General features: G+C 41.0%; 1 protein-coding gene across 1 annotated transcript in view; it reads left to right on the top strand.

The window, feature by feature from the left end:
* Positions 1-12,400, top strand: part of gbb (glass bottom boat) — a 41,684-nt gene that overhangs the window by 7,192 nt on the left and 22,092 nt on the right. The window contains exon 2 of the mRNA XM_069118066.1: positions 11,408-11,594. Within this exon, the coding sequence (XP_068974167.1) occupies positions 11,408-11,594 (187 nt within the window). The remainder of the gene's footprint in view (positions 1-11,407; positions 11,595-12,400) is intronic.

The raw sequence follows: 12,400 nt of genomic DNA, 5'->3' as shown, positions 1-12,400 counted from the left end.
TATCGTTAATTACCATAGGTATTTAAATCGAGACTCGCATCTCGGTTCGTAATCATTCGAAGAATGGATCAATTATATCTTATATACTTCTATAAAACGTGATTACTATTATTCGAAGAAACCAACTATATTTCCATTTAAATCTGTACTTAATTTACGATTATTCGAGAAATACCGGCCACTCTATATCCAAATTAACACGCCTATCGTAACGCTCGATTATTCAAAGAGATCACTGACAATAACATAATTGCTTTTCAGAATACCATCAATCACTGTCGCTCGGACGATGACGACAATTACCCAAATAGATCGGTAACCATATCCAAATGAAAATTCATACTTTAACCTAGAATTATTAAAAAAGGAGATCGTTAATTATATTTAAATGCAGATAAAACCGTTTAGAAATCGTTGCGTTAGCTCGGCATACAGCGGTATCGAGAGATATCACTGTCCGCGTTGGCAGTAAATTATTCATACGGGATAAATCTCGCAGTCTGACATATTCGGTTCAACGAACCTCGCAAAGGGGAATTCCCTACCTCGGAGGAGAGCAGCTCCTTTCCCGAAAGACGGCACACAGTGGTATCGTAAATTGTTCCGCGTTCGACGATCGTGACACGAGTGGAAGGAGAATGGTAATTTGTGACGAGTGAATGAATGAAGGACAGGTATTTCTCGGAATTCAGCCTTTCTTCGATGCAATTTCGTCCCCTTTCCGTGAAATTTAAGGACGCTCCTCGCGGAAATCGCCTGCCCAACACGCGAGTAGATTCTCGCTCGTCACGCGCGAAAATATAGTCAGAATTTAATCGTTCGATTTAATTGTTATCATACGCTTAACGCCGGATTATATCGAGTTATTACGTTCAAATATTTCAACCGGTTAAGCGTTTCTAACGAAACATTATTCTCTTGGAAACACGCTTTAATTACGATGGCCTAAAGGATTAGCGGAATATGTAAAGTGAGATACTCGTCGGAGTAACTGTAAATGAAACGTATGTATTAATTAATGTTCCGATGCTGTTAAACTCTACTGTTCTTTGTAGATTCATCCGATACGGAAGGATACTACCTTATTTATAGATCCGAAATATACGAAGAAACTGTTACGTGCTTGCGTCATTTAACTCTATCTCGTTGGCTGTTTGTTCGTAAAAGATTTCTCCGATCACTTCGCATTTTTATATTCTATAACGTTACGAGTGGAAGCGATATTCCTGTATAATTATTCAGAACGGTTGTATGCAAAAATTTCCACCGGCCTTAGATCAAACGAAATCAATCGTATCTTTCTGCATCTCGTTCCCAATATTTTCAGCCACCGAGCTGAAGCACTTTCACGCCGTATTGCGTTTTCCTCTACGGTTCTACCTAAGGGGAAGGTTAGGGAATATACGGTTCAGAAAAGGCGATGTTTCATTCGCCTGTCGCGAAGAAGATTCCCGGAGAGATAAGATTTTACCTGGGACATAATCCACCGAAACTGTTAACCGTGTTCATAACTGAAAATATCAATGGGAGAGCCGCTGTTCGTAATAAGAAAGAAATATGGAAATTATCGCTTCGGTTATCGCGATTTATTTTCTTATTTATTCGTCTTTATATGTTGAACACATGTAGCTATGGTATTTGGTCGATGTCTCCGTTTGTTCGTGCAACGAATGATTTTCATCGGTGCCTAGTCGATGAAAATTCGAACAGTTAGTTATTGACGAGAAATCAGGGAAATAAACGATACGCTGAACGAGCGGTTCTTCGTTGGCGGGTTGATAGAAATCTGATATGATAATTAGGAACGGAAGGAATTTTGTAATTAACATGCAAATTAGGAAAATGACTGTGTCGGATCAGAAAAGTGGCTGAAAGATTAGCGCTTTTTTTCCTCCTCTTTTTTTTTATATTCTATCTGCTTGAAAATTTAAATTGCCCAGAGAAATATGCTCGTTGTACCTCCGATCGTATTTATGTATATTTTATCATTGTGCTCGATAAATACATAAGTAAAGTACATAGGTTCTTGTATATGTGTTTCTTCTGTGCTCTCAACTATACAACAGGCTTCGAGAAAACGTTCGATTCGACGATAAATAATCCGATTTGAATGTAATTCGATGTAAGCTGATATTCGATCCACGATGAATTAAAAAAAGAAAAAAAGAAGAGAAATTACCTCCCGCATACGATGCAACGATTTAACGTAAACTGTAAAAACCGCGCTCGATCTGTTACACGAGCAATTTGCAAAAGCGAACGCGTTGTTATTTCTTCGATTCGCGCTCATTAGACGAGCGGCGAGCTTGTTGTGCTAATTGACACACGCAGGAAGCGAAGCATTCGCGCGCGGGACGAGTCGGTTTTGCAAGTTTCCCGATCGTGCAAATTTATGCGGACAGTTGCCGGAGGCCGTGCGGTTCGAGGAAGACTTTTTTTAAAACGAGTTCGTAGAATAAAGGCATAAAACGCGAAAGTGACGAAATTGTAGTCTGAACGGGGAGAGGTGGGACCGATGATCATCGCCGATGTTGGATCTTCGTTACCTGACCTTCCCCCTGCAGGCTCGGTGCACATCAAGATGCAAATACGAACGAGTTTACATGCGAGCGTTCGCTCGAGTTCGAGGTCGTATGAATAAAGCGACGAGATAAACGCGGAAGGCTGGGAAATTGATAGTTTTGCATAGCTGGTATTCGCACGAAAATTCCGTAGAAATTGTTTTATAGTACACAACGGATACGCACGCCTGATCTAGCGCGATAAACATTAATCCATCGAATGGCGTTCTTCACGCTTCGCCACCTCGCGTTCATCCCGAGGAATTATGCTGCATCCTTCCAAGAATTTTTGAAGGGTTTTTAAAGAATTGCGAAAAGATTGACGCGCTGAAATGGAGAAATGATTGCTGGGTAGAATAAGAAGTTTCCTCGCTCTAGCTGACGCAGACGAAAAGGAGGAATGTAAAGCGGAATCGAAGCCTGGCGTTTATCTTTCTCACATCGAAGAGAAAAAACCCATTCGATCGGTCGACACAATTTCAATTGCTGCGTGTTTTGTACGAAGCTTTTAAGAAGATGTAGTTGTACTTTTGCGAGTAACGCGTCTAAAAATTTCAACGTTTGATAGGTTTCTTGGAAACTCAGTACCCTCGAGCGTAATTCTGGTAAATTTTCAGGAAATACGATACGGAAAACAAAAACTGAAGTTCGTTGAATAAAAACAGCAGGGATAAGAAGAGGAAGCTGTTTTATGAAGTTAAAATATTTCGCCAACAGCGAGCGAAGTTTGTTGAATCGCAGAGAGGAAGAAGATATCGAAATAGCAGGAAGAAAAGGGAAATATCTAAAATTCTAACACGTATCCGGGATGCTTGAAAACTAATGTTCAATAAAGAAGAGGTCTGACGGGCAAATTAGAATTCTTAGCAAGTGCAATTCATCAAATCGCGGTGATAGAATAAATTGAAGAGGAGAAAGAAAAACGTTGCCCCTCGCTGGCAGAGACGCGAAGATAATCCATAATTCTAACATGTCTGAGGAAGTACAGCGAAAAGTCCATTCACCGCGAATAAATGAATTCCTGAGAACTAAGTGCAAGAAGAATAGGAACTTTTTCAAGGACTTGGGATTTGATTCGTCGAGTAACAAATACGTATAGGCGGAATATCCTTAGGAAAAAGGAATAGTTAAATTTGAAAAATCGCCAAGTTAAAGGATGATCGAACTTGACGATGAAATTTTACGAAAATCTACGATCCAGATATTTATTGAGAATTTGAAACAATTTTGTTTGTCTTCTCAAATCGATTGGTAAAATTTGTTATGACGGTTCGAAAAAGAAGCACAGAGCCCGAGAGGAAATTGCGAGATATTTGAGGAAATAATGTTTTTCTGTAAATCATTTTCGAAATGATGATCGCTCAGGCATGTGAAGTGTTTACAATCCATAGAAGAAAACATTTACAGTTTCAATATGTTTCAGAGAATACGATAGAGACTCGAATTGCAACTAAGTGAGTTCTCGAGAAACATTACTGTCAGAGAAGAAGAATTTCTTCTATGTAGATCTAAGAACCAATTCAATTGCCATTCATCAAATAAAATTATACCAGGAAAAAGATTGAAACGTGTCTTTTTAGCGATGAATTCGTAGAAATAATTGAAACGAATGTCCAAAATTGCGATAAATCTGCATATAATTCTCAAACATCAGTTTCCCTGAGAACAACCCTTTCAAAAATTCCGAACAATTCTCAAATTGATTACGATATAAGATTTACTCACTCGCTTGAAATCAATAAAATTGTTGATACTAACTCATATTGTTCGGGAGAGCTGTAAATGGAAAAGGAATTTAAACAGCGTAATTCGAAATAGCATTAAATCTACGTATACGTTACTATGGAACATCAATTTTTCCAAAAGCAATCCTTGCAGCAAGAACTGAAAATCTGTATTTAATAAGCCCGTTAACTACCATTACGCATTAGATTGGAACGAGAAGGAACTCAAGCAAACAGCAAAATTAAAATGATGTCGCATCTATATATAGTTTTCGAGCATTGAGTTCCACAAAAATAACTCTCGTCGAAAGCTTCAAAAATTCCACCAACTTCCCTCGCTGCAAAACTCACGTATTTCATCGAAACGGAAGAGAATTCGAACAAACAGCGAAATCCAAAACGACGACAAATCTACGTGCAACTCTCAAGTATCAACGCCTAGCTAGCTCCCTGAAGAATTAAAATCTAACATTGCAGATATAAGCAAAATTGTACAAAATTAATTGAGAGACATAAGAAGACGTGATCTCTTGTCTACAGTCTGCAAGAGACTGCCATAACGAAGCAAAACCGAACGCTCGAACTCGTAGTTCCTCGAGTAAGATGATAATTCAAAATTCAACGCGGGTTTGTAAGTAAAATCGCGGTACAAATTTTTGCATCAGAAACATCGGTGTTCGGTCCGATGTAGATAAAAGACAAGGTGTTCTGTGATTTCGAGGCTGAGATCGGTCTCAGATCTGTTTCGAGGTCCTACGGAGGAGTCGCGTCCGTTCGCGAGGGTGGCAGAAGAAGCGCGGTCGAACAGTTCTCGGAAAGTTGTTGGTCCCTCTTTCTCTTTCACGCTTATCTGTCCCTCCTGCTTTATCTCCGAGACGTCTCATGCCGTGGCTCGCGGTGAGAAACGTTCTAGGCTCTTCGACGCGATATGCGGCATGCATATAAATTGATACCCATAACCATAACTTATTCGACATATGTACCCAACCCAGTACTGGGAACTCCGGGCGTCCGATAAAAACCAGCATAAATTAAAACGCGTTATTACGTTATACGACGCCCAGCGAGTCTTAATTGATTGCCATTGCTAGCCCCCTTACCCCCTTTACAGAATCTCTTCTCGTCTCGTCTCTCTTTCCATCGTACGTCGGTTTTCTGGTTTATACTTTTTTTATCCTCGTTCATGTTTGTTCCCGTATTGTTTGCTACACGTACGCGTTACTAACGGCCAATCGACTTGGAATCGTTCGTGGAAGAAATCAATCTGAATGGAACTTGCTACTGTACCGGCAAGTCCAGTTACCAGGAGTTTTGCACGGGATGGCAGGATCGTCCGAAATTCTGCTGCTCTTTAAAGTACAATCGAATTCACCCTCGTTTGTTCATTGTGCCAATTTGACACGTGGCAAACGTAAGAAAAAGCAGCACGTAAACGTAAAAATTACGTAAATTTGCGAGTATTAAAGAGGGGCTATAACGGTGTTCTACGATGACTTAATTTCTTTTAATAAGACATCACGCAATTATATATATATATATATGATATTAGAAATATATGTTACATAATTATTAAATATATGTTGTTAAATAATTATGTAATTATATATATATTTTTTTTTGAATGTTTAAATGTTTGTCCTTCAGTTTGGAATAAACCTGCAGTTCCCGTGACGATTACAAAGTCATCGATATTTAGAGAAATATGTTTTGCCATCATTTTTTAGAGGCTGTTTGTTCTTGGCCTTTTTGTACGATGGTCTATGAGATGCTAATTTATTGACAGACGGACCAAACTAGAAACATCATTACATGTCCAGTCGAACTTGGTATCCGTTGCGAAAGGAACGTCTCATAAATAATTTCATAAATTTCTCCCTGCGGATTTTTATACCACACCTAATTGATTTTTCTGAAAAGAAAATTTACATACTCTACGCGACTCAATAATTTTCATTTCTCGCCGCGAGTCACCGTAAATTTTACAGATTCGAAGTCAATCGCATAATTCAGCTTTACGAAAGCATTTGTCCATTCTACTTGTCAAACAAAATCGTTAATGTCCAATATTTTTTCCCCACAGAGGCACGTAATTATAGAAAGTTGAAACACATGATTCAGAGTTTTGAAAAAACTGTCTATTAAATTATTAAATAAATTTTGATTACAAGCGCAACAAGTTTCATTCTATTTCAGTTTATTTATTCAGCTAACGGGCCGGAGCTCTATGTCGCGAAACAGTATAAAAACAGAAAAAGTACAGTGTGTTTTAAGAGTAGATCGTTGCATGGTCGTTCGTCTCCATTTATCGATTTCTATTTAGCTTATAATTTGGGAAAAAGCGCGCAGATCGCGATACGTTCTCGATCGAAACGCTAATAAGCACGGTCGACCATTCCTGTATTTTCCAACAACTCAATATAGTTCTTCTACCGTTGTTTTACAAATTATTCAAACCTCCGAAAGAAAGTTCCATTAAAAAATGTATAAACAAATAAGAGCTGAACGTTTATTTAAGAAACCCGACATCGCGTAGAGGACGAGCTAATATTAATTGCTCGTATAATTAGTCCTCATGATCTTTCCATTTGTCAGAGAGGGAATCGCGTACTCCCCTAAAAAGTATCGTCCGATTTATGGGCCGCTGTAGGCCGATCCTTTCGGGGTACGTGCATCTGGACGAATTTTGTAGGCGTGTGCTCACACGTACGTGCGGAGTCGCGGTGCGGCCCATATATTATACAAAGTTTCCCCATCTGCCCTCTCTGTTCCGCCAAATCGCGTGGATAGTCGAACGGGGAAGACGAGTCAATATCTCTCCCCACGTGAAGCCGCGGGCAGGTAAAAATGTCTCAACTTGGGTGCCCTGGCTCATCCTGGCTGCTCCTTTTGCTTCTTTCTTTCCCAGGACCTCTTTCTCTCCCTATCTATCTATCTTCCGCCGAGGGCGGCTCCTTCAACAGGCCAGACAAGAGGAAGAAGGGAGGTCCGGTGAAGAAGAAGCAGAAGTAGAAGAAGAAGAAGAAGAAGACGAAGAGGGGAAAGAAGAGGAAGGAGAAACATGCCAGAACGAGATGGATGGATCGTTCGTTCTTTCTGCGCACTGTGTAAAAGTGGCGAATGCCGCGAGCACCGTTCCCTCTGTTCGTAGTTAGACTAATGATTAGGCCCGACGCGACGTGTGCGACGGCTGTTGAGTTTCGGTTTCCTCTTCGTGCCTCCATTTGTTCGTACTATACTTCGTTCCTCTGTGTCGGCTCTTTAACTCCTTTCCGAGTTGGTGTAATTGTCCCGATGAGATTTCACGCAGGTTATGGGGTTTACGAGGCGGTGCTTTGAAATATTTTCGATTAGATCTCGTCTTTCGCTGAAGAATTGTCATCAGCTTAAGAAAACAGAAAAATGGCACTGTCGGTGTGTACGAGTTTTCTAGTTTGTCTTGGAGATTTGCATTTGTAAAAGTCGAATACTTTTGCGAGGAAACAAACGCAAGATTTAGGAATAAATTGCGAAGATGTAGGTTTAAGGCGATGCTTCGTGATCGCCTTAACCGTTTACGGTTGACGCGATAACGAGGAGAGGAAGGTTCGTGACATTACAGAGCGGAGCTCCTATGTTTGACGAAATCTTTCTCATTTAATCGTACGTAAGTTACGTAAGTTATGGGATTTGTACGAGGATCTTTGAAAAATTGGCGAAATCTTGTACGTTTGTGAATTTATAATTCTTTAAGTCTGATGAGTTTGACTGCATCGTTTAAAATATTCTAACTAGACACCCTGTGATCAATTGCATAGTCCGAGTTGTTGATATCATAACGTTCGGCGTAAACCTATTTTGCTGAAATCCTAAGGCAATACGAATTTCTAAAATTCTATAAAAATTCCAGAAAAAGGACACTGACATTTAACGTTTTAAGATTCTCTCTGGAATAGCCAAAACTAAGTTTCATACAAATCTCACACATTGAGCAAAGATGAATTTGTTGCTTGTCGAAGCTTTCTAAATCGATTAAACCGTCGTGATTTGCATCTTCCACTGTGACGATCGATCGGAGCACAATTATGCAAGCTATGCGTAAGCCTTTAAACGCAGCGCGGCGGCAGCGCGCACAGAGGAAGAGACGGTATTCCCACGGTCGATGTATTCGAATGATCCGAAAGGAGCATCCGGTCGCTGCGTTACTGCGAACTAATAATCCAGCCGGACTCGTGGTCGAAAGTTGTCGAACTGAGCATAGAACGGGTAGATCGACTCATCGTCGATCAGCCCGCGAAACGACGGATCTCCGAGAAACGGCCCACGGATATTTCCAGGAAAATATCGCAAGAACGAACAAGGAGCGTTCCTATGTGAAAAGAGGGACCCTGAGTTCGTTTAGTCCGTTTTAGTCCGCCCTCTCTCTTTCTCTTTCCAAGTTCTCGCGTGTATGTTAGGCGCGGAGGAACGAGAGACAAGATGCGAGAAGATGCGAGAAGAGGAGAGGAGAGAGGCCTTTCGAGAGAGTGATTAGAGTTGGAGAAGACGAGAAGACGAAGAGGAGAAGAGTATTTGTAGGTGTACAAGAGAGGACTCTGTCAGAGGAGGACCGAAGACGTAGAAGAGAAAGAGGTGGTTGGTGGGGTAAAAAACAAAAGTCCAGTCGGTCGTGGAGCGGTCCAGGATGGTCCCAAGCTATTCGGGACCACCCCGAGAGCCGAGGGGTCCAGCTCGGCTCGCGGCAATCAGGTGCCGTTGGAATGCGACCGTCCGAAGAGAAAAACAAAACAAATTTTTATGCCCTCCCCCCCCTGCCCCTCTTTGCCCATCGTTCCCTCCTCTCTTCTTTTCGGCTTTCTCGTTCGCTTGTGCTCCTCGTTCTAGTCCCCCACCTCCCGTGAGTCGGCCTCCTCGGGAGAAACATTAGGCATTACTTAAGGGCCACAGTCCTCCAACCATAGCGGAGGAAGGGTACCTACTGCTGGCTTCCCTTTTGCTCTCTGTTCGAGGCGCTCGCTTTGGCGGTAGAAAAAAGGACGATTTCACGCTGCGAATTGTCCACGGCTCGTTCTGGGGGCCTCTCATTTACGGAGGTAACGATTCCCTTATCGATCTCGTGCCGGAACGAGGATAGCTGGTTATCGGTGTCGGCTATAGGCTGCCTGCTGCCCGTGCACTGGCCATCCGCCCTCTTCCTCTTCTTCGTCCACGTTTCGACGATCTGCCGATCCCCGTTTCGAGGCCGTACCGCCAGCCAGATCGCTCGGGGATTAAGATGTGACTGGGACGAGCTCGGTTCGTTGTTTCGGGGAAAATTGATTTGCAACCAGTTTAGCGTGAACGATGGAATTACCGTTGGCTGCTGGCGGGTCGGGGGCTTTGCTGGAACCTGGTTGATCGATGTTTGCTGAAAGTCGAATCGCTACTTGGAACGATACTCTTTTTTCCTACCGGCTGACCGAGCCTCGTTGCGAAGCCGAGTCGTGCTATATCCGACTCTGTTCTCCTCCTCTTCTCTTTTAGTCGCTTTCTCTTGATCTTTTTCGTCCTTTTCTTGTTTTTGTTCCCGGCAGGATATTAATTAAGGGTTTCGCAATCTAGATCGCAAGTAACAGGTTACGTTTTACGCGTGTTGTTACGTTGTTTGAATGATCGAGTGGAATTTTAATCTTTCCTACTGTGCTTGCGAGAAGCTAATATCGAAATGGTAATTTTTACGATAGCGCGAGTTTAATAATACGGATTTGGAAAAAAAAAGGGAGAAGCTTATATCGAAGCTACGTTTTGATTTTGAATCTTACGTTTCTTGCACAATCAAAATATTTATTGATCGTTCGTTGCTTTTGGTAGTTCTGCTATGCTTTGTCAAGGAACTTGTACGACAGCAACGATATATTTCCAAAGGTGCATTGTAGACGGATATTCGGAGAATGGAACGGTTGTAGAGGAATTTAGGCAATGTCTAGGTAGACAATTAGGGAAGACAAGTTTGGACCGGTGCTTCGGTTCGAAATTTATCGTAAACGAACAGGTTACTCAGTTTACGGAGATTATCGGCATTTTACCTTTTCCGCTGTTTTCTAAAGTTTTACCTTTCGTGGTTGAACAGAGAGATAAGGAGAAGAGGTCTACCTCGAAATAAGAGGATAATTACTTTTAAGCGAGGTAGTTGCGCAAAAGAAAACAACGAAGCGTATGTATCGTATCGACGATATGATTTTCTATTTCACTAAGAATATTTACAGAAACGAATATTTATAATAATTAAACATTACGAACATAATATTCCAGTTTTATATTAGGCGAGAGAAAAGTTTGCAACTATAGTGATCGTTGATACATAATACAGGAATATGTTAATTTATATATGCGCTATAGGAATTTGTAAAGAAGCAATTTTTATAATTAATACATATTTGGCTTTTATACTTTTTAGTTAACTAATAAAGAATCTAATCACAGAAAAGTATACTCCTCCTGTTCATTTAACGTTCGTTCGAAACATTTTCCGCAACAATTAACAGTTTCGACGATATTCCAGGTTCTAATTCTTATAATGCAATATATGTACAAAACTACGTTAACTGCTATATTTAAAAAAAATGTGTGCTCTTTATGACCAAAGTAGTCTCCAGTACATCGAGAGTGTCCATAGGAGCGAAAGTGTTAGCTTAATAGGCAGTACAGCGTTATTCCCCGTTACTTTCCCCGAAAGTATTGTAAACCTAAGTACCTTCCTATTATTCTTCGCTTTCCAGTCATTTCGATGTTACGTATCTACGATAAGTAACGATGCGCTTTATTTATTTCCCTTTTCTCGCGGCTCACGGCCCCATTACACGCCTATACCGATGCATTACACCATCGTATTATCGTTTCCTAACATCGTGAACGATAAAAAAAGATCTCTTTTTTCTTAAGATCCAACGATGGATGCTTTTACGAAGGGAATCGTCGAAAGGATGTTTACAAAAGTTATCTCAGCTATCGGTATCCGGCTGAAGGATAATGAGTAAAAGCGCTTTACCCCGGGTGAACCAGCTAATTGCCATTCGACAATCCCGTCGTAAATCTACGTTTACGTTTCGTTTCGTCAGATTCGCTCGGTCGTTATCGGTTAATGAGACGCTTTTTCTCGATCTGCAGATCATCATGTTCCGGGAGTGAGGCATGAGCGCGGCAAAAGGCTATGGTTTGACGTCTCCGAGGTACCACCGGGGGAACACATAATCAGTGCAGAGCTCAGGCTCTATCGCAGCATGGACGTGAAGAATCGGAGGAATCGCGGATCGTACATGATCACAGCCTACCGGGTCTTGAGAACCGAAGACGGGTGAGTCTTGTAAAAGGGGCTTGTTTGCATGTGACGCGATTTACTCGGGCTGTCAGTTCAAAGCTAGGGATAATCTGCTTTCAGCGAGGATTATACGAGATGTCCTTTAAGTATGTGGCTCTTTTTAACTCTTTAAGAGCCAAGATATACGGGACTTTTATCGTAATAGTTGCCACGGTCGTTCGGATCTTTGTTCCGATAGTTTAGAAAGTCTTACCGAGTCGAAAAAGTAGTCGGCAAATTGCATTATTAATTTTCTTATTAGTTTCTTCGATAAGAAATCAAATGACGTATTTACTTTGAAGACTCTAATTTTCTACGCAAGAAGTGAAAACGTTAAACTAATTCGTTTAGTGCGATTTAGCGAGAATTTCATAGGAATATACCTAATGCCAGTGGTGATAAATTTTTAAAGGCGGTTTTCTTCGGAGTAAAACGTAATTTGTAATAGATGTCATCATGCAGATAGATAGATGAAATGTCATTATGCGTTAAAAGTAGATGGAATATGACCATTAATGCTAAAACATAGTACCCTCAAAATTACTTTCGCAATGCTAATTTTCCCGCTAGAGTCATATTTCAATCAAAATCCGTTTTATACATAAACAGAATTTTTCTTCAGAGGTTTCCAGAGGAAACAGAGGTTTTCTATCTCTGTATCCTCGAAACACGTGCCATCGAAGGAATGTTCTTTAAAAATCGTAACTAATTTTTCCCACACCTTACACCTTGTTCGAGGCAACAAATTCAAAGACGCCGAATTACGTATTTTTCCTTACGAGCTTGCAATGGAATGTGTTCTT

Source organism: Bombus flavifrons, chromosome 8, assembly GCF_040668555.2.
Source record: "Bombus flavifrons isolate JBK064 chromosome 8, iyBomFlav1_principal, whole genome shotgun sequence".
NCBI classification, from domain to species: Eukaryota; Metazoa; Arthropoda; class Insecta; order Hymenoptera; family Apidae; genus Bombus; species Bombus flavifrons.
The sequence above is the reverse complement of the archived record's forward strand: the minus strand, read 5'-3'. Positions and strand labels throughout refer to the sequence as shown.